Here is a 21,229-nt window from a genome sequence, read left to right as displayed (position 1 = left end):
CATCTTCTGAGGACACATCTAGGCCATTAATGAACCATCCTCTTCATTTATGCCTCAATTCAGTTAGACTAGCATTTATTGGGCACCCACTAGGTGCCAAGTTCTGTGCTGAGTGTGAGGTTTCAAAGACAAAAACTGCCCGTCCCTGCCCTCAAGGAGATTAGAACCCATTCAAATCTTCCTGTGGGGCTCTCCTGGCTATCATCTCTGGGAGAGGACTTCCATGACTCCTTCTCCCCTTCTTAACATTCCTTCCTTCCTCAAATTATTTACTTGTATTTGCTTATTTTCATATATATGCTATATTGCCCCAATAGAATATAAGTACCTTGGGAAAGGAACAGACTCACTTCTGGCTTTGGCTCTCCAGTGCCTAGCATGGTATCTTGCACATAACGGGTGCTTCAATAATCGCTGACCTAAATGTCTCCTGTTGTTTATACTTAACCAACTCTAGACTTGCTGTCCAGTCGCTGGTCCAGTGACAGAATATAAATTAATAAATGACAGAAGACAGACCTAACACCAACTAATATCATCCTTATCAAAAGACAGGCCGAAATCGGCAGTTTTTCTCAAGCAATAAAATGTAGTCAGGAACTAAGAACCTAATAAACATTAATGGCTTTTAAAGAGCATTTATCAGAAACATGCCATTCTTAAATCTGCCTGGCATTATGGGCAGAAAACCAAAGTCACAGAAACACAGAGTTAGAAGGAACTTCATAGGTTATTTAGTATAGTGGTCTCCAAAGTAAAAGATGATCCACTCAGGTGAGACAAGAAAATATTAGAATTTGTATTTCTATTTACTTTCTCTCTCTCAAAAAAAGGAAAATTAGGTCTTACTAACAAATAGTATATGGATTGATACTGGCAAAACCAACTTAATTTCTATGCCAGTCATATGCCACAAGAGGTACCCTGAAGGAAGGGCGGGCATCCCACAACGTAAAAAGGTTGAAAGGGACATCCTGATTACTTTCAGTACTTTGTGATGCTTTGCAATTTATATGTGCCCAGTCAGGTAGATCAACAGACATGATTATCTATTTTTAACTAAATCATATACCCAATAGATAAGTTGCTCAAGAATATTAACAGTACTCAGAAGAAGAAAGGTAAACTATTAACAACCACATGAAAGTCTATACCAAATTTAATCATAAGAAAAATGGAAATCAAAACAACTCTGAGGTTTTGTCTTATGCCAGCAAACTGGCAAAGATGACAAAGTCAGCGTTGATGGAACTGTAGAAATATGGGCAGATTAATGCTGTGGGAAAAGCCATCTAGCCATTTTAGAAAGCAATGTGGAATTATGTGAAGAAAATGACTAAAAGATCTACATATCCTTTAACCTAGAAATTCCACTGCTAGGCACACACTTTGGGGAGATTAATAAGAAAGTTCCCTCACAAATTAAAATATTTCTAGCACTACTTTTTTGGTAGGAAGAGACTTGAGGCAAGCAAGAGACAAGCTAAATATAACTGCCCTTTCTCAATCTTCATTCTTCTTAAACTCTCTGAAGTATTTGATACTTGTTGACCACCTTCGACTGGACATGTTCTCTCTAGGTTTTTGTGACACTGATCTCTCCTGGTTCACTTCCTATCTTTCTGATCATTCTTTCTCAATCTCTTTTGTAGGATTGTCATCCATGTGCCACCTATTAATCATGAATATCCCTGAAGGAAGGCTCTGCCTTGTCTCCTTCTTATTCTCTATGCTACTTTACTTAGTGATTTCATTTGGGCTTATGAATTCAATTATCATCTTTATGCAGATAATTTCCAGATGTGTTGTTTCCAAATTCCCTACAAATGTTATCTTTTGATTCTGGAACAAGAAATTGGAACTTCTAGGAATTCTTGGGAACTCCAGAAACTATAATTCATTCTGTATTTTTCATAACATTTTGTTTGAATTTCTAAATAATAATAATGAATGATAATATTAACAGAGAATTATTTTTCTGTAAGAGTTATATACTAAAAGTTTCACACTCTCAGTGAAATACTTACACTTGCCTATTTGCTGCTCCTCACACAAGACACTCCATTTTCTGACTCTAGGCTTGGAATGTTTTCCTCCTCCTCTCTAGGAGCGTCTCTATGAATAAAAGATGCATGATTTATTATTACAAACCAATATAATGGGACAAGATAAAACATGTTAATAACATGATAAATGATGTCTACCTGATAAAGAAATCTGATAACAGAAAACATTAAAAGAAGGGATCATTAACAAAAAATCATTTAAATTACTAAACAAGAAACTAAAATTCTTTCACTAATTAGATGATTGCATCAAGATTTTTAATGCTTCAACTGCTTATTGAACAGGCTAATTTACCATCTTTCACGTTTTCATAGTATCCTTCTTTCCATACGTGACCAGGCTAGTTGTGATGCTTTACGTTGAAATGACTTAAAACAATGATTTTTTAAAAAAAATAATGATTTAAAACATACCTGGTGATGAAGTGACTGATTGCCTTTATCTTTCTTTAAATGCTTCCAACATTCTTCAAATGCTTTCCATGTTTTACAGATATCTAAAAATGTGTTTAATAAATAAGAAACAGTGAGTTTCATAGTATTTACAAAGAACTGTAAATAGCCTATATCAAATACTCAAACACTGAAAAATCCTGGGGAACATTATTGGGTAACATTTAAACAATTTAATATTCTGATATTGCAACTTTAAGAGCTCTAACACAGAATCAAAATGGACAATTTAAGGACTTATATTGCTCTGAGAACTTATTTCTGGGAATACCACTCAGAGGATTTATGTAAGGTACACTTATGTGTTGAAATTCATTCATATTTTGTTTGCAAGAATGACTCACCATCAGCATGAGAAAGGGCCAGGAACACACACACACACACACAGAGGGCAACAGTAAAAAGCAAAACTACCTGGCTTATGACTGCTTCTCTCCTATGTGTTCCTGTGCCAGTTCACATACTTTTTCCTTTCTTTAATTATTATTTGGGGCTTTAGGATTCCAAATAGGATATCCACAGAAATGTTGAGGGGGGGGGGGCAGCTGGGTGCCTCAGTGCATTGCGTGCCAGGCCTAGAAAAGATAAGTCCTGGGTTCAAATCTGATCTCAGACACTTCCCAGCTGTGTGGCAAGTCACCTTGACCCCCACTGCCTAGCCCTTACCACTCTTCTGCTTTGAAACCAATACACAGTATTGATTCCAAGATGGAAAATGAGGGTTTATAATCAAAAAAATGCTGAGAAGGAATTTTCCTACAAGTAAACATTATCTAGATGTGTGTGTGTTTATATATATCTATATTCAGCCTCTGTAACATATCAACTATCTCTTGGACATTGCAAACTTGATGCCCTGTAGGCATCTCAAACTCAATGTGTTCAAACCTGAACTCATTATCTTTTCCCGCCCAATCTTCCCCAGTCCTCAACTTTCCAGTTATTGCCAATGACATCACTATCCTCCAAGTCATCCAGGCTCTCAACTTTGTCATCCTCGTCTTTGTACTCTCATACACCACTAATAATAGCATTTTGACTGGTCTTCCTGCTCCAAATCTCGCCTCTCTTCAATCGATTTCACCTGTAATGATTTTCCCAAAGCATGTAGCTGATCAGTTCCTTATTCAGTAACCTGTAGTGGCTCCCTATTACTTCAAAATGATCAAATATAAAGATTTCTGTCATTTAAAGCTCCCCAAAACCTTTCTTATCTTTGCAGTCTTTCACTTTATTCCCTTCCACATTCTCAGTGATCCATTTACATTTGCCTATTTGCAGCTCCTCACACAAGACACTCCATTTCCCGCCTCCAAGCCTTTGCAGTCCCTCATGTTTGGAATGTTCTGCCCCCTCACTTCCTAAAATGCCTCCAAGAAACCTTTCTGGACCCCTCAATGTTTATCGACTGCCCCCGCCAGGTGAGGCACGTGTCCTCGCCACTTCTCTCTTCATTTTCTCAGAGAAAATGGATGGACGGTACGGACCCAACAAGAAAGGCCAGACATCGCCCACAGCACTTTCTGGCCCTTCTAATCTCCGTAGCTGCTCCTCACAAGAGCGCTTTTTACAGATAGGATACTGAGGATAAAGGACTCGCCCCTCATCACGCTCAGGTGTGTCAGGGGCGGGACTTGAAACCAGGTATCTCCGGGCTTTCAATTTCTACTCATTGTACACACAGCCCCTCCCCACCTTTCCCCTCCCCTCCATTCGGAGCCACAGTCCGCCCCGCTCAGGTCCCCACCAAGGCTCCGACTCCTCAACTCCGGTCTACCAAGCTCCGCTCCTAGAGAAGCACATGCGCACAACCCCCATACCCACGGGGCTGTGAAGGGGTGGGATTGATGCAAGTCGCAGACTGTGACGCATCCCCCGTATCATGGCTTCTTCGGCTGTGGGGAAAAGCCCAAAGGGGCGAAAGAAGTGAGTCTGCCTCCCCCCGAAAGACCCAGACCTACTTAGCTCCTCAGGCTTCTTCAGGACCTCCCAAATTCTGTTTCCCACGACGCTCCCAAGCGGTGCGTTTTCACGCTTCAGTGCGTTTTCACGCTTCAGAACCTTAGTCTCGGCGCCAGCGTAGCGAACCAATGGGACTACCCTTCCCAGAGTCCCCAGAATCATTAGTAAGACCAATGAGAGACGAATGCGGCGGCTGGAAATGGCGCCTCCCTGAGGATTCTGGGAATTGTAGTCTTGTTTACCTCCTGGGCCTCATAATTGCCGCTCAATGTTTGCCTCAGTTTCCCCATTTGTAAAATGGAGATGATAACGGCACCTACCATACAGAGTAGTTTTTTTCCTCTCTTTAGAAAAATTTAATTATTTATTTAACTAATCTAGAATATTTTTCCATGGTCACATGATTCTTGTTCTTTCCCTCCCCTCCTCCCACCCCCCTCCCATAGCCGCTGCACAATTCCACTGGGTTTTACATGTATCATTGATCAATACCTATTTCCCTATTATTGATATTTGAAATAGAGTGATTATTTAAAGTCAACATCCCCAATCATATCCTTCTCTAACCATGTGATCACACAGGGTAGTTTTGATGCTTACATGAGATAATTATATAAAAACGCCTTGTAAGACTGTAGAAGTGCTCTGAATATTCGAGGTGGGTCTTGACTTCGAGGTTCCTATGTGAATAATTCCCCCTCCCCTCCCTCAACCTCTTACCCAGGACCAGAGAGGAGGGAGCTTCTGATCCTTCCCAAAACTCAGCACATCTTAGGAAATACTGAATAAACGCTGGTTGCTTTGGTGACCCCTCTCCCTGTCCTAGATCCCTCCAGCTGCTGCAGGGAAGAATCTGGGGTCCATCCTATTCCCACCAGGCCCAGGTGGCCTCTGACTCAGTGATGGTCCTGCTTGACTCTGAGCCCTTTTTTGAGGAGTTCCTTAGTGAGCCCTCAGGGAACATCAAGTCCAGCTCTATCCCTCCTTCCACTACACCAGGCTGCCAGCAGATGGATCACAAGATTTTGAACTAGAAAGGGCCTTACTTTACACATAGGGAAACTGAGGCACGGAGGTTAAGTAACTTCCATCAGATTGCCATTTTACTAGTAAGGTTACATAGCTCAGCAAGGAGGAACAATGAAATACCAGAACCAGGAACTGAACTTTGGAACTTGAGCCCTAGTCCCCACATTTTCTGTCTGGGTTAAATATTCCTTCACCGAGGAAGTGTCTCCTGACTGAAAAGAAATGTCAGGATAGGAGAACCAACCACACACTTATGTGGGAATATTTATGTGGGTCCAAAGGGTTTCAGTAAGATAGTGAGGCAAATATTTACCAATGCCATCTTCATTAGGGAGAGGGGGTTGGCAAAGCTCAACATGAGAATGAACAGTATAAACCTCTGTCTTACAACATCACTTAGAAAGAACAACAGTCTGATTTATACAGACCCTGGGATTTGGATGCCTGGGATGTAGACACTTTGGAGGACATGTATGCTGAAGGGTATTAACCAAAAAGAACACACACACACACACACACACACACACACACACACACACACACACATTGCGTGTGTGTAGATGCAAACCTGTCTCTATAAACACAAGCAGTTCAGAGCAGAGGATACCCCTGAGTCAAATGTTTTAAGACTTTTCTCTCTCCCAGGTCTCCCACTGCTTTCTCATTGCTCCTTCATCATTACCTTATTCATATGACATCATTAATACAAACCTTGGCAAAGACTCTGTGCTGGGCCATTTTTTCTCTACCTTCTTTCTCTTGATGACCTGGTAAATTGTCATGCACTCAACTAACATCCCTATGGAAATGACTTTCAGATCTCTATATCCAGTCTCAATTTCTCCCCTGAACATTAGCTTCAGACATTATCTTTCCCTCCCAAATGTCCCTTCTTCCAATCTTCATTTCTACAAAAGACATCAATCTTTCTGTCTTCTGGGTCCAAAAGGTTGGTCGTATTCTCGTCTCCTGGCACTGTTTCATACTGCACATACAATCAGTTGCCAGATTTGCCATTTATGCTTCTAGCACATCTCTTGAATCTAGCCATGATGATAAAATGAAGAGTTTGGGCTAAATGGACTCCAAGGTCCCTGATGGGAAGCTAAATATATGTACTTAAGTCATCATTGCCATACTCCAAAGTCCTTCCCCCATCCTGGAAAATTCAGCCACTTGGCTGTACACACTGGGCTGCCACAAAGGCTTTTGGTTTCCTCTGCTTCTGGGACTCATCTGCCTACAGACAAGGAGAGACTATGAAGGTTAGCCCTGGAATCAGTGCAGTGCACATTTCATGCCAGATATCCTACGATTATTTCAACATATGAATCAAACTTTACCTGGGAATCCAAAAGGGTCAAGGAAACAAGGTGCAATGAAACTCTCATGTGTTGTGGGGAATGTCAGCAGCCCCAAAGCCATGACATCACCAGGATGAAGATGGTACAGGACAAAAGTTTAGGGTGTGCCAGAGATGGAGTACTCACTTCCAAGAAGTTGTCAGCGGTCCCCATTATGGTCCCATCTCTGATGCTGGTGACAGATACTAGAAAGATGGAAGGGAGATCTACCAAGCAGCTAATCCCCAAGAAGATGAGTGAATTTGCTAACCACTGAAAATTCCATTTCCATCCCTCCCCTGGACCTCTGCAAGAAGTTAAGGGAAAATGTGAGATAGCCTTGGAGCCCGTCCCTGAGAAGCAAAGATGGAATGTGGGGAGTTCGCCTGGGTGTTGCAAATTCATTCTGTCCCTTGTTCTGACTGTTTAGCTAAGGGTCACCAGGGCCTGGCTGCCCTCCAGACATGTGGCCTTCTTTTGTTGTTGTGCAGTCCTGTCTACATTCTTGTAATACCACGAAAGGGTTTTCTTGGCAAACATTCTTGCCAAGGTATGCCATTTGCTTCTCCAGTTCATTTTAGAGATGGTGAGACACAAGGGTCAGTGACTTGCCAGGGCCACTCAGGTGTCTGAGGCCACATATGAACTCGGGTCTTGATGACTCCGGGCCTGGAGCTCTCTCCACTGCACCAGCCGGCTGGCACTTGTCTCTTACCTTGCCCATATTGGTGGCCAGAGCCTGCCGCCCAGGTGTACGCCGCTGGCTATGGTTGGCCAGAGCGAATTGAAGGGATGAGACAAAACACCAGCTTTGAATCTACAAACAGCTTTTATTTTCCTTGAAACACTATTACACAAATGATCCACATCCAGGTGATCTCTGAAGCCATCTCAAAGCTGAACAGCTCATCTCCTACAACTCAACAGGAAAGATTAGCCACATGGGAGAAAAGGACCAGAAAGACAGCACAGAGCCACAACTCAAGAGGAAAGAAAGAGCCAGCGTGCTCGCTTGTTTGTCGGTTAGTGAACCTGCGAGGGCTAATTAGAACAGGAGATAGGGGAAGCCCCCTGCTTAGAGCTGCAGTGACTCTAGGGAGAAGCAAAGGTGGGAGGATGCTGAGGCAGGCAGGCAGGCAGGCAGGCCTCATTCTCCTTCCTCTGCCAGAACTTCCTAAAGCGCTGCTGGAAGGTGAGGTTTGCAAGCACTCCCCTGGAGGGGACACCTGTGCTGCCCAGCCCTGGTAGGCTCCCTCATCCCTAGAGCCAGTGCAGCTCCTTGGGCAGGCCCTACGACTCAGCACAAGAGCAGCCACTGTGGCCCTCCAGAGGGAAGGGAGCCAAGCGTGGCGGGCGCTGGGCCGCCCTTAGTCAGGATAGTCGAATGGGAAGGCACTGACCACATCGCCACACTCATTTTCGGTCTTCCTGTACACCCAGCGACGGTTGCAGCGACACTTGACCCCGCACTTGCGGGAGCTGCACTTGGGGCATGGGTAGAAGCAGCCCGGGCACTCGGCCACGAGGCAGTCGCACAGGTCAACGCCATTGCAAAGCAGCCTGCCTTGGCGGTCATACTTCCTCCTGTCTTTCTTCTCTTTTTCATTCTGCCTCGGCAGCAGAGGGTCGGATCTCCAGGGGGTCAGGCTCCCTGGGAAGGCCTCGGCCGCTGCCTCCTTGCCAGTGGCTTTCTCCCCATCTCCCTGGAGGACCTTCTTCCGCACAGTTAAGGCGATCAGCTGCTGGACCACGGCTTGGATTTGCTCCTCTTCCATCTGATGGATCTGAAAAGGAGCCCCCTCCCTCACGGCTGCCCCAGCAGCCCCAGCGCCAGTGCCAGCGCCAGCGCCAGCCCCAGCGCCAGCGCCAGCCCCAGCATCAGCCCCAGCAGCCCCAGCGTCAGCCCCAGCAACATCCCCAGCAGCAGCCTCCTCAGCATTCCCGGCAGCAGCCTCAGCAGCAGCCCCATCAGTAGCCCCAGCAGTAGCCCCAGCAGCAGCCTCAGCTGCCCCAGGAGCTGCCTCAGGAGCTGTGGTCTCCTCTTCTGTGGCCTGGGCCTGGGCCTGGGCCTTTTCAACTTGGCCTTCCACGTTGGCGCTCATTCTCGATCAGTGCTCGGCCACGTCACCTCTGCAGCTGGGGCCCCTCCTCTAGGTAGCCTCGACCACGCACGGGCTCCGCCTGGACCTTGGGGTGACAGCACAAGGCGGGAGTGAGAAGCCTCTGAGCAGAAGCCACTCCCGAAAGCCAGGCGGCACAGCAGCCGGCCAAAGCGGGCACCCGTGGGGTTGGGGCTGCTCAGGAGGGGGCAGTGTGCTCACCCCCTCCCTCCCTCCTCCCTCTTCTTGGACCCCCCCACCTCTGGGGACCGACACTGCATGGCCCGTCTTGGTTTGGGCCCTCCTATCGCCGTGGGGTCCTGGCTCCCCGGCTGGGTGAGCAGGCCTCACAGGCCCAGGTGTCAGTGGGCCCTTCTCCCTCCCCTGAACCCCATCCTGACCCTGATCTGGCTCGTTGCCCCAGGACCTCTGGCAGCCCGGCTCCGCGGCCTATGAGCTTCCCTATATCCTTGGGCTTGCCAAGAACTTGCCTGTCCACCTCCTTGGCCTCCAGACTGGGACTAATGATACCTCCTCTGGGGCAAGGGGTAAGGGGAGGCTTTGTTCTTGTCAGGAGGGAAACATGGGGTTTCATGGGGAAGGGTCTGGCCCCCGTCCCCACTTACTGAGGGCAGCGTGGAGTCCCCGCAGTGCTGGGCTCTTGGCTCTTCTGCTCACAGAAGGGGCAGCTTTCCTAGCTCCCTTGGGGTGCCAGTGGCAGTCCAGACAGAGGCCTCGTTGGGGAGGAAGGAGGAAACCAGGACCTGGGTTCGAAACACAATGGTGACTCATAATGCAGGTATAGGAGGCGAACACTGGGGATGAGGGAGGAGACTTGGGCTGTGGATGATGCTCCCTGCAGGTTGGTCTAGTTTCCCTTCTGGAGACAGGCAGGTGGCCCCCTCTTTGTAGGCCCAGGCTCCTCGTCCCTTCACTTCTCTCCCAGGGACGCCCCTCCTCGGGCTGGACGTCCTGGCCAGCTCATCCCTCCCTTTCTAAACCAAAAGGCAGTGTGGCCAGTGATGTGGGGAGGAGGCAGAGGTGGGACAAGGAGGAATCTCTGTGGGGAGGCTGTGAAAAATGACCAGGGGGTCCATCTTCCAGGGAGGCAAACTGAGGCCCAGGGAGGGGAAGGGGCTGGCCTCAAGTCATACATGAGAACTTAGATCTAGAATTTGACCAAAGCCAATTATCATTTCAACCCACTCATTTTACAGAGAAGGAAAATGAGGCCCAGGGAAGATAGATGATGGCTTGCCTCAGGTCACCCAGGGAATTAAGAAGAGGGAGGATTCGAACCCATCGATAATGAGAGAGAGAGGGAGAGAGAGAGAGACAGAGAGAGACAGAGACAGAGAGAGACAGACAGACACAGATATATATAGAGGGGGGGAGAGAGAGAGGGAGGGAAGGAGAGAGAGGGAGAGAGACAGACAGACAGACAGACACACACACACACAGACACACACACACACAGAGACAGGGAGAGAGGATGAGCCAGAGACAGGGAGAGCAGCCTTTAAGAATGCCCGTGGCCCCCCTCTCTGCTCCGCACAGGTTGAGGAAGCCCCTCTGCTGGCTCCATGTAGCTGCAGACGGACGGTCAGAGGTGAGGCCAGGGGGCTTGCTCCCCCTTGGAATGCCGCCCAGCTGGCCCAGAAGGGCATCCCCGGCTCTGTGGTGTGGCCCTTCCTACTGGCTTGCCAGTCTCTCCACTTATTAAGAAGCATTTGTTCAGGGCTGCCCCGGCCCCAGGCCCTGGCCTAGGCACCAGCACCGCCGCACAGACAGGAAAGGGGCTGCCCCCAGGGTCCGGGGGATCCTGCTGCAAACAGAAGGAGGAGCAGGCCTGCCTCCAAGTTGTGTGGCTGTTTCAGGGGCCTCCTCCTGTCCAGTGTCCTGGAAGGTGACAAGGGGACACTTGACACTCACTCTTCTAGCTGCTTCTGGGCGAGCCGACCTGGGTTTTAGGCCTTGCCCCGTGGCCACCTAGGTGGGGGACAGTGGGCGGCCCATTCTCCTTTGGACTGCAGCGAGCCTCGGGTTCCTCCTGTTTCCAATGCCTGCTGTAGGGGCCCTCACTCGGGAATGCCAGCATTAGAAATGCAGATTCCCCCCTTTCGGTGACAAAACGGGACAAGCGTATCCGCTTTTCTAGAACCGAGCAGCAAGTCCATCCTTGGGAAGAGCAGCCACGTGCCAGGCACTGTGCGGAGCTCAGAGAAGGCAAACGAAGCAAACCCTAGTCACAAGGGGATGCCGTCCCACTGGGGGTGATGAAAAGGCTCGGAGGAATGTCTACTGTGGGACCTGAAGGAGTGCAGATACTAACTCGTACCCGGTAGCCGGGGACAGAGGGAGCTGCCAGGGTGCGGAGGGGGAATCAGGAAGGGCTTCAGGCAGAAGATGGCCTGGGAGCCTCATCTTAAAGAAGAAAAGGATTCTATGAAGTGTAGCTGAGAAGGGGGGCATTCTAGGCATAGGGAACAGCCAGGGCAAAGGCATAGAAGTGGGTGATGGGGTTTTAAGAGTGAGGAGCAGTGAGCAGAGGGTACACGAAAGAGAAGAATGTCCAATGAGACTGGAAAGGCAGGATGGAGCCAGGTTGTGAAGGGCTTTAAAAGCTAAGCAGGGGAGTCTCTTTCTTACCCTAGAGGAAAGAAGTGCATTTGAGATCATAGATATTTCAAGCCAGGGTCCTGAACTGAAAGTCATCCAGGGGGGCTAATCACTAATCCCACTCTGTTTGGGTTGGGAGCCCACCGAGGCTTTGGCCTGGGAATGCCTCCATTTGAGCCACGTCTGGGTCCCTGAAGGATATACAGAGAACCTTCTGCTCCCTTGCAAGGATTGAGGCAAAGAACAGGATGAACCCAAGGTGGGTTTATTTAACTCCACAGAAAGGCACAAATCAGTTGCGTCTTAGCCCAGAAGCAGACCCAACTCTTCTCCTGCCCTCTCTGATGAGTCTGTAGCCTCTGAAGGGCCTCTTTGGCAGGAGAGAGCAGTGCCGTCTACCTGAAATAGATCTGGGCAGCCCTGACTGCACCTGCGCCTGACTTCCCAAACCACACACTGACTTAGTCTACTCTGTTGGGCTCTGATTCATTCTGTCCCACGTTTCCCATTACATCAGAATCTGGGCCGCTCACACTACGAGTGCTGAAGGCCACATGTGAGGCTGCGCATTTGACATCTTTGCTCTAAGCAACCAGACACACTTGATTTCCCAGTGGCTATGGGCATTGCTGGCTCCTGTTGACAAAGATATCCAAGCAGCTTTCATAGGGTAGGGGAACAGGTACAGGACACAGCCTGAACTTTAACCAGTCACTCCTCTGCATCTGGAGTCAGCAAGATCTGAGTTCAAATCTACCCTCTGACACTTTCTAGCTGTGTGACCCTGGACATGTCACTTTACCCCATCTGTCCCCAGTTTCTCAACTGTAAAATCAGCTGAAGGAAATGGCAAACCACCCTAGGAACTTTGCTGAGAAACCCCCAAATGGGACCACAAAGTCAGACACAACTGAATGACGACAACAAACAACAACTGACATTTTCTCCTTCACTTTCTTCAGTGTAGACAAGCAAGAAAGCAACAAAACTGTGCCCAGTGTGCACAATTTGCCAATCACTGAGGCTTAAATGCTCACAAGAAATATTTAATCAGTGGCTCCAGGACAGCCCTGGAAATACCCACAGTAAGGGTGCATAGATTTGGCCTGACCAGGATCACTCTAGATGGATGCAACAAGTATGGAAATACTCAGCTGGGACATAACTGGCACCAAACTGTTGAGAGCCTGGGAAACAGGAATAATGGATTCCATCAGTGTCCATGGGAGGAGCTTTTGCCATTGACACATGCGTTCTTCATATTGCCAACATGGGTTTCCGTGGCCTCCCTGTCTAGGCCTGGCTGTAGGCTTCAGGTCAAAATGGCTTTGAATGAGACATCAACCCCAAATTCAGCCACATATGTCCAAGTATCTCGGAACCTTCCAGACAAACATTTCATTGGGTATCGAAGTACAGACTCCCTAGCTTTCTATCTGTTGAAAACACCTAAACATTGTTTGCTTGACTTTCTGCCTTCAGACTTCCCTCTTCTTTGCAGTCTTCCCTGTGGAAGAAGAAGCCGTAATTGGCTCCTTTCTCTCTCCTCACATACCGTTCATTTATCAATTCTTACTCATTCGAGCTTGTATCTGTCTCCTTTTTATTCTAGCTGAGCCTGTGTAGGTCCTCATGGACTGTGCCAATCGCCCACTCTCTCCCCCATCCAAGGGACCCTTCTGCCAGTGCCAAGGCCAGACCTGTCTCTCTTATTTCTATGTCTCCTTGGAGCTTTCCTCTGCTCACAAATTTTCCATGGCTCCCTATTGCCAATTGAGTCAGAGAAGCTTAACTTCCATCTCCCGACCTTCAAGGACCTCCCCCATCTGGTGTACCATTGCCTTTCCTGCCTTATCTCAGGCCACTCATCTGCCTCCCCCACCCCCCGGTCCCAGCTGGACTAGGCTCTAGTCCAAGTAGATTCCCCTCTTTTCTGGGAAATGCTTCTGCCATTCCCCACCTCCTCTGGGCCTTGGCTCACATCATTCCCCTTGCCTGGAGGCCCCTCCCCTCCTCTTCCTGACCCATCTTCTCTTCACCTGTTGAATTCCCGACTCCCATTCAAACCCTACCCCATCCACACTGATCTCTGACTTCCCCAAATGGAGAAATCCATCTTGTCTGTCACTCCCATGCAGCTCATTTCTTCTATACCCCTCGGGTCTACTAAGAAGGTAACATGGGAGACACGATCTCTGTCTCCATGTCTTACCCTTATCAAGCCCGAGGCTGGTGCAAAGCCTTATTGTAGTGTCAGAGGGATCCCAAGTTCTGCAAAGGTGGCCCACCTGAAAGCAAGCTTCCAGCTCTTTGGAAGCTTCAACAGTGTGTGGGCGCCTTTCCAGTGTGGGTGAAAGTGATTCATCCGAAGCTCTTCAGGAAGTCTTCTACCTTGACTACTCTGAGCAAATGAAGGGGTGGGGGGTTCTTCTATGATAGGAGATGCAAAATTTTGGTGTTTGAAGCAGGGCAGACAGTTCAAAGACACGTGTGCAAAGTCTCATAATGCAGAACAAACAGAGGCCAATCCCAAAGAGGCAGCCAGCTCCAGAAGAGCCGTCAGTTCTTTCCCACTGAGGGTCCTCATGGGAGCAGGGCCCTCGATGTGCCCTGGGCCTGAATGAGCACAGAAGTCCTACCTGCTCAGGTCATCAGACTGTGCAGGCCCCAGTGACTGCAGGGGCCTTGGGCAAATCACTTGATCTCTCAGAGACCCAGGCACAGGCCTGAGATGATGCATGGCAGAGTAGTAATAGGCAGGGGCTGTGTATGGGGAATCCCCCTGGACAGGTTCTCATGATGGCCAGTTTGGGGGCCACCCCAGGAAGAGGTGGGCCAGGGCCCTGCTTTGGGGCAAGGATACCCAAAGTGTGCAGGGACATAGAGCAGACTGGGAACAGAAAGGCTCTAGAGCCCAGCACGGGTGGGGTGTCACTGAGTTAGGGCAATTCCGCCAGCAAGGAGTCAGGTGCCAGGCTGGGATGGGCACACCAGCAGCCTACCTGCTGCAGGCACTGGGAAGAAGATGGAGCCCCAGACTCTGGCCTGCAGGGCCTTCCTTGGGGCATGGAGAGAAGACACACACCCAGATCCCATCTGTGACAGACCAGGCTCAGCTGCTCTCTCCAGGCTTAGCCTAGCTGGGTTTCATGGGTGGCAGCAAAAAGAGCCAGAGGCAGAGATGGGAGACCCAGAGACACACACAGCCACACAGAGAAAGGCACAGGTGGGTGCAGGCAGGGACAGAGAGGAGGAGAGGGATCATCTCACAATGCTCAGCCACAAAGCTGGAGTCTGGACCAGCCTGGGGAGAAAAGACTTTTCTGGCTGTCTCAGTAATGAGCAAAGAGACCCAGAGATGCCCCTGCCTCACGGTCAAGGCCAGGAAACCAAAGCAGAGCAAGGCTTAGCCTGGAACTGCCCCCAGAGCTTTGCTACAAAACAGCTAGGGGAGGAAGGGACCAAAGGAAGCCCTGACCAGGCCAGTGCACTGACTGGCTGCAGACGCCAACACCCCGGGGCCCAGGTCTTGCCACCCCCTCTGGCTTTTCGCTGCTATGGGTACCTTGGTTTTGGAGTCTCCTTTCAGCCAAGTCTTTGTCGTGGACAAACTGGAAAAGAAACAGACATGGGTGTAAATGAATGGAGTTTTGCCAAACCAGAGGAGCCCCAAAGGGACCTCCCCTGCCCTCGGAGGGCTCCCCGTCTGAGAGACCACAGAGGGGCCCACGGCCACGGGCACACACTCCCCCTGACAGCTGTCCACTCTGCAGGCTCCTCCCCTGTCCCTACTCTGTGCCAGGCACTGGGCTAGCTGGGCCCTGGGGATCCAGAGAGAGGAACAAAATGGTTCTGGCCCTCAGGGAGCTTCTGTTTCGCTGGGGTTCCACCTGCCCCCTGGGGGACACCCAGAACACTGGTTTCCTCACAAGGCTGGAGGGACTTGGATCTCTCCACTCCCAGATGGCCCTTGATCAAAGGGCAGAGATTCCTTTGGCTTCTAAGCATCCGTTTTGCTAGTCACAGAGCAGCCCATCTTGTGTGCTCCTTCTCTAGAAGGAGAAAGAAAGGCTAAAGGCTCTCCTTGCTCTCTGGGGCTTCATTCGTTCCAGGAACTCAGGGCTAGAACTCGGCTTTCCTGATTGTCAGGGCAGTGCTCTGCCCGCCCTTGAGAGGCTACAAGGAGAGGAATTTGGGGTGGGGGCGGCCTGGGTCTGCTGTAGGGCCCAATCGGGCTGCCCCTTCCCACCCTGGACCTGGATGGAGGCCTGGCTGGGCCCTCTGCGGGAGCCCTCGCAGAGTCCAAGGGCCCAGCAGGTGCAGGGCCATCTCCCGGGGCTCCTGGCACCAAGCTAATGGGGGCAGCTGGCGGGGGGCTGGCAGGCAGCAGCCCCACCGGGCTCCCCTTCTTGTCCAGCAATGGACAAGGGGTCACCCCCGTCAGTGAGGGGCCACCTCTCTCACCTGGCCGGAGATTCCTCCAGGGCTCTCTTTCCCTACTGCCACCTTCACGAATACATCCCACGGGCACCCCCGTCCGCAGGCAGCGCCTAAGCTCAGAGCCCGACCTCTTCCTCCACTGCCAGTGTGGCCAACACAATGAACTGAATCAGTTCCTAACTGTTCCTTTCCTGTCGCATCCTCGAGAGCTCAGTGCCCGACCCCTTCCTCCCACAGCAAAGATTGCTACAACAATTCAGGAAATAAAATTCAAATTTATCATATACCATATGAAGCTCAGAACTCCCACATATTCATTCATTTGTTCATCAAAATTTCAATACAATGATAATTCTTCATATAATCTTACAGTGTATCAAGCTCAGAGCCCAACCCCTTCATTCAATAGCAATTATTCATAAAAAACCAAATAAGTAAAGTCAGAACTAATCATATAAAAACACGGCATCACAGAGGCCAATCCCAAAGAGGCGGCCAGCTCCAGAAGAGCCGTCAGTTCTTTCCCACTGAGGGTCCTCATGGGAGCAGGGCCCTCGATGTGCCCTGGGCCTGAATGAGCACAGAAGTCCTACCTGCTCAGGTCATCAGACTGTGCAGGCCCCAGTGACTGCAGGGGCCTTGGGCAAATCACTTGATCTCTCAGAGACCCAGGCACAGGCCTGAGATGATGCATGGCAGAGTAGTAATAGGCCGGGGCTGTGTATGGGGAATCCCCCTGGACAGGTTCTCATGATGGCCAGTTTGGGGGCCACCCCAGGAAGAGGTGGGCCAGGGCCCTGCTTTGGGGTGAGGATACCCAAAGTGTGCAGGGACATAGAGCAGACTGGGAACAGAAAGGCTCTAGAGCCCAGCACGGGTGGGGTGTCACCGAGTTAGGGCAAGTCCGCCAGACATCATAGAAAGCACAGAGCCTTAACCTCTGTAACTAATAGCAATTATTCCCAGGACAATTAAATAAGTAAGATTAAAATTCATCACTTCACATAAAGTTAAGAGCCCAGCCACTCTACTAGCAATTATTCAGAGGACAATGAAATAAAATAAAAACGAATCCTATCCTATTTCATGATAGAAAGCCCCAAGCCCAGCCCCTTGCTCCAACTGCAACCATTCCTAGCACAATTAAATGAATAAATAGGATTTTAATTCCTCCTAGAATATCCCAGACCCCTCTAGGAAGCCCTGCACAAACCTCCTCTTCCCCTATACTGACTAGCTGAGGGCCTGAATGCCATGTGAGGAAGGCCTTGCCAGGCCTGAGAGCCCTCTGGCAGCACCTTGCACTCAGGCCCTGGGAGGGAAGCACAACCATATTGGTTCTAGGCCCTCCAGAAGTTCGTTGGGGCTCCCCTCCCCTAGCCCCCAGGCCCTCCAGCCTCCCCCACAGGATGCCAGAGAATGAGAAGTGAGGCCTACCTTTGGGAAGAGGCCCTCAGAGATACCCTGCTTCGAGGAATCTCAGGACAGACACAGGAAGGAGGCTGTTTGGCCTCCTGGAAATTGCGGAAACGAAGAGTAGCACAAGACGGAGCAGAGAGAAGACAGGGAGAGACAGAGGACACCCACTGGGAGGCAGGAGGAGGAAGAAGGGGACAGACACTGCTCTGCCTCCCCCCACAGGGAGAAGGTGGAGTTAGGCTGCGCAGAGGGCTCCCAAGGTCTGCCAGGAGACCCTACCCATTTGGTGGGGAAGGGCCTGGCCCTCAGACACACTGAGAGAAAATATCAGAAGCAAAACTGAACTCACATCCCAGGACTGCCCAGAAGCTCTCAGGGAGCCTGTCTCGCCTGCTTCTCAGTCCCCCAGAGCCTGAGAAATGGGGTGTTCCTACTGCATGAAGCACCTACTATGGGCCTGCACTGTGCTAGGCATTGGGGGTACAAATGCAGATGGGAGGGAATCCCCAGCTGTCACCCTCTACTGTAGCAACACTAAGGAGGCATCACTCCAGTTATATAACTTGTCTGCCTCTGTCTCCATAAATCCATCACAAACCCTTCTCAGATATCAGTGATTTACAAGTTAATGAAATAATGATTAAATCACAGGGCTTGGAGAGTCTTGACTCAGGCCTGTGTCTCTATGAAGTACCTGGGCTCAGATCCTCAACACCTTCGTCCAACAGCAATGATTCCTGGAGCCAGCAAGTCCCCCAAATGCTCAGTCCTCGGCCGCAGCTCGGATAGTCAGGGCTCCAGCCCCTTTCTCCAATAGCAACTGCTCAGAGAAGGACTCAAGTCACCAATGAAGTGCCCTCGCACCTTCTCCATCTCCGAGCCCCAGCGCCTTCCATTCACAGCAATCACTCGGAGAACAATTAAGTACAATTATCATTTGTGGTATCATACGACGGCATCATGGGAAGCTCTGAGCCCCAAGCCCTTCGCTGATGGCAATTATGCCGAAAACAACTGAGAAATCAAAAGCAAATTCCTCCTAGAATAACGCCCTTAGAGAGCTCGGAGCCCCCAACCCCTCCATCCAAAGGCAATTACTCATCACACAAAGAAGTGGAGAAAATCACGCGGCATCTTCCACCATGCCATCGTGGGCAGCTCAGAGGAAAATGCCCGGGACGGGTCCTCCTATCGGCCAGTTTGGGGGCCCCGCTTTGGGGCGAGGATACCCAAAGTGTGCAGGGACACAGACCAGCCTGGGGAGAAAAGACTCTCCTGAGACGGCCGCCTCCTCCCTAAGGACCTTGTCCGGTCCTTGGGACTTCCTGTGGCTATCGCACATGTGCTCACATACATGTGCATACACATGCACGTGCACCCACACACACACGCACGGTTCCCTTTCACCCCCTTCACTCTGACCCACAGCCCAGCCTGTGCCACACATTTCCCAGCAGCCCACGGCCGGCGGGCATGTTGGCCTGTCAGCACTCAGCTTGGCTCATCCTTCCGCCAGTCCCCCAGTCCATTGCTCAGCTCGACCCTGAAGCCTTGCATCAGCTTGGCAGAAGCTGTCAGAACCTGGTCCTGGGCCATGGTCAGCCAGAGCCCCGCCTCCCCCTTCCCCTCCCGTGACCACTGTTGCCCAGACTAGGCCTGGACAAGCTCCCGTGGCCTCGGGGCCATCCCCCTGCTGAGCAGTCTGCAGTCCAATGACTGATGGACTGTTCCTGAACACCAGTCGGGCATCTCTAAGTGGCCACTGGCTATCTCCCTTCTGGCCTCACCATCCCACTGGCTCTGAGGCTGTGTCTGTCTTGCAAGGAGATCCTCCCCAGGATGGCACCTGCTCCCCTCCTGAGCTCTTCGGATCTCCCAAGGCACCCCTGAGCCGGGCAGCCTCACTAACTGTGCCTCCCTGCCTCTGAGAGCAGCAGTGAGAAAGCTGTCCAGTGGAGTAGCAGCTCAAGGCCCTGCCCCTGCCCTTCCCCGTGAGGCTCCTGGCAGCTCCCAGAGATGGGGCAGGAGGTAGACTGGCCTAGGACAGTCATGGCAAACCTATGGCACAGGTGCCAAAGATGGCACGCAGAGTGCTCTCTGTGGGTATGTGGCCACCCCCCCACCCCGAGTTCCTCACTAGAAAGGCAGAGGGACTCAGATGGAACTGGACCCCTCCCCCTCTCCACTGCTCCTGATGGCATTTTTTCCCATCTCCCCCCACTCTGCCCAGCAGCCCAATGGGGGTTCCCAGTGGGTAGGGTGGGTGGCTCATAGGCAGCAGAGGTAGAGGGGACCAGAGTGCTTGGCCACTCCCCTCCTCTATCCACAAGCGCCTCTCATCACCCACCCCAATGGGAGCCCTTCCTCCTTCCCCAGTATAGAGCAAGGCGAGGGCCTGGGGCTCTGTTTCTGGGGGGAGGCCATCATGGCTCTGGGTCTAGGGGTGGGGGTGGGCAGGGCCTGCTCCTCCATCTCTAAAAGGTTCTCCATCCCTGGCCTAGCATATGCGACAGCATGTGGCAGCACTTTAGGAAGGGTTGTTTGGAGAGCAGGCCCGCTGTCTGGGGGCAGGGGGAAGTACTGGGGCTCTGCCTCAGTCCGCCTGGCGAGGCCTTAGCCGTCTCCCACACAGGCGGGAGTGACCGCCTTGGCACTGGGGTGTCAGAGCTGATGGGGGGCTTCTCCATCTGGCAGCCATTCTGCTTCTGTCTTTGTCTTGCTCTTCCTGCCCTGCCCTCTACCTTCCTCTCCCCAGATCATGGCCTCTTAAGTGTCTAACATTCTCTGGGCTGAGAGAAGCTTTGCCCCAAGGAAACACCGACTGCTCTGAATAAGGCAGCGGCTTCTCTGGCTTCCGGAAGGCCTGGCCTGGACGTGGGCCTCAGGGCTGCCTACCGGAAGAGGGCTACTGCAGGAGATCAGAGGAGGCCCCTTCAGGAGGGTCCTGCAGCCTGCCTTGGGGGGTCCTTCTTGGCACCCATGCTGCTCCCTCTCTTCCCAAGGGAGCATGGCATGTGGGAATGGGAAGAGTTGCCCATCGAGCCCACCCCCGCCCCAGAGAAGTAGGCCAACCTGAGAAATGGTCCTCCAGGCCACATGGAGGGAGAAGCTTCAAGACCCCCCGTGAAGACCGGAGGAATGAGTCAGTGGATTCGCCATCACTGACCCCCTTTGGTCTGAAGCCTCTGTGGGCCATGGCTGGCTTCTCGGGAAGCTGCTTTTCAGCGGAAGAGAAGCTCTCGTGTGTTGGGGCCTCCTAGAAGTGTGCGTGTTTGAGTGCTAAGCAGGGACGGGCTACCGCAGAAAACGAGGCTGAACGTACTATTTCAGCAGCAGCTCGTGGGCAAGTACCACTTGCATCGCATGTGGAGCAAACAAATGAGTGGCACACACGGCTGCCATAACAGGAATATCTTGGACAGAGTTGGACTTTTATCGGTCATGAGACTTGAACACCAGGGTTGAACTGCAGTGCTCAGGACAGCCCTTTCCAGTGCCATCCACTACGAAATTGCCCCTGCAGTTTCTGCACATCCTTCCTTCTTCTGGCCTCTGTGGTCAAAGAGAACACATGGAGCTCCCTTCCCACATGCCAGCTGTCCAGTGACTTGAAGAGGGTAACCAAGTCTTGCTGCTCCAGTGAGTCTGCCCCTTCTCCAGGCTGAACTTGCCCAGCTTCATAAACAGGGGTCCTCAGGAGCCTTCCCCTCCCTATTTTCATCCTCTGAGGGGACATTAGCCCCGACATCACTCTCCTCCTTTCATGCCCCTTTGGATCTCTGTTGGTTCCTTTTTACTT

At 50.9% G+C, this 21,229-nt stretch overlaps 2 protein-coding genes across 7 annotated transcripts in view; both read right to left on the bottom strand.

The window, feature by feature from the left end:
• LOC103095951 (zinc finger protein 345-like) overlaps positions 1–4,621 on the bottom strand; it is a 58,070-nt gene extending 53,449 nt beyond the window's left edge. For all 6 annotated transcript variants that reach the window (XM_056808748.1, XM_056808750.1, XM_056808751.1 and 3 more), the window contains exons 1-3: positions 4,481–4,621; positions 2,481–2,563; positions 2,028–2,115 (exon numbers count right to left, since the gene is read on the bottom strand). The gene's annotated coding sequence lies outside the window, so the exon portion shown is untranslated. The remainder of the gene's footprint in view (positions 1–2,027; positions 2,116–2,480; positions 2,564–4,480) is intronic.
• A 3,042-nt stretch (positions 4,622–7,663) lies between these two features.
• Positions 7,664–16,246, bottom strand: LOC130453519 (ARL14 effector protein-like). The gene is made up of 4 exons (XM_056808754.1): positions 16,036–16,246; positions 15,137–15,182; positions 9,579–9,716; positions 7,664–9,040 (listed from the first exon to the last, which is right to left on the bottom strand). Exon 4 carries the CDS (start codon positions 8,953–8,955, stop codon positions 8,221–8,223), a length of 735 nt encoding a protein of 244 aa, XP_056664732.1. The 5' UTR covers positions 8,956–9,040; positions 9,579–9,716; positions 15,137–15,182; positions 16,036–16,246; the 3' UTR covers positions 7,664–8,220.
• Positions 16,247–21,229: the final 4,983 nt, after the last annotated feature.

Source organism: Monodelphis domestica, chromosome X (genome assembly GCF_027887165.1).
Source record: "Monodelphis domestica isolate mMonDom1 chromosome X, mMonDom1.pri, whole genome shotgun sequence".
Lineage (NCBI taxonomy): Eukaryota > Metazoa > Chordata > Mammalia > Didelphimorphia > Didelphidae > Monodelphis > Monodelphis domestica.
The sequence above is the reverse complement of the archived record's forward strand: the minus strand, read 5'-3'. Positions and strand labels throughout refer to the sequence as shown.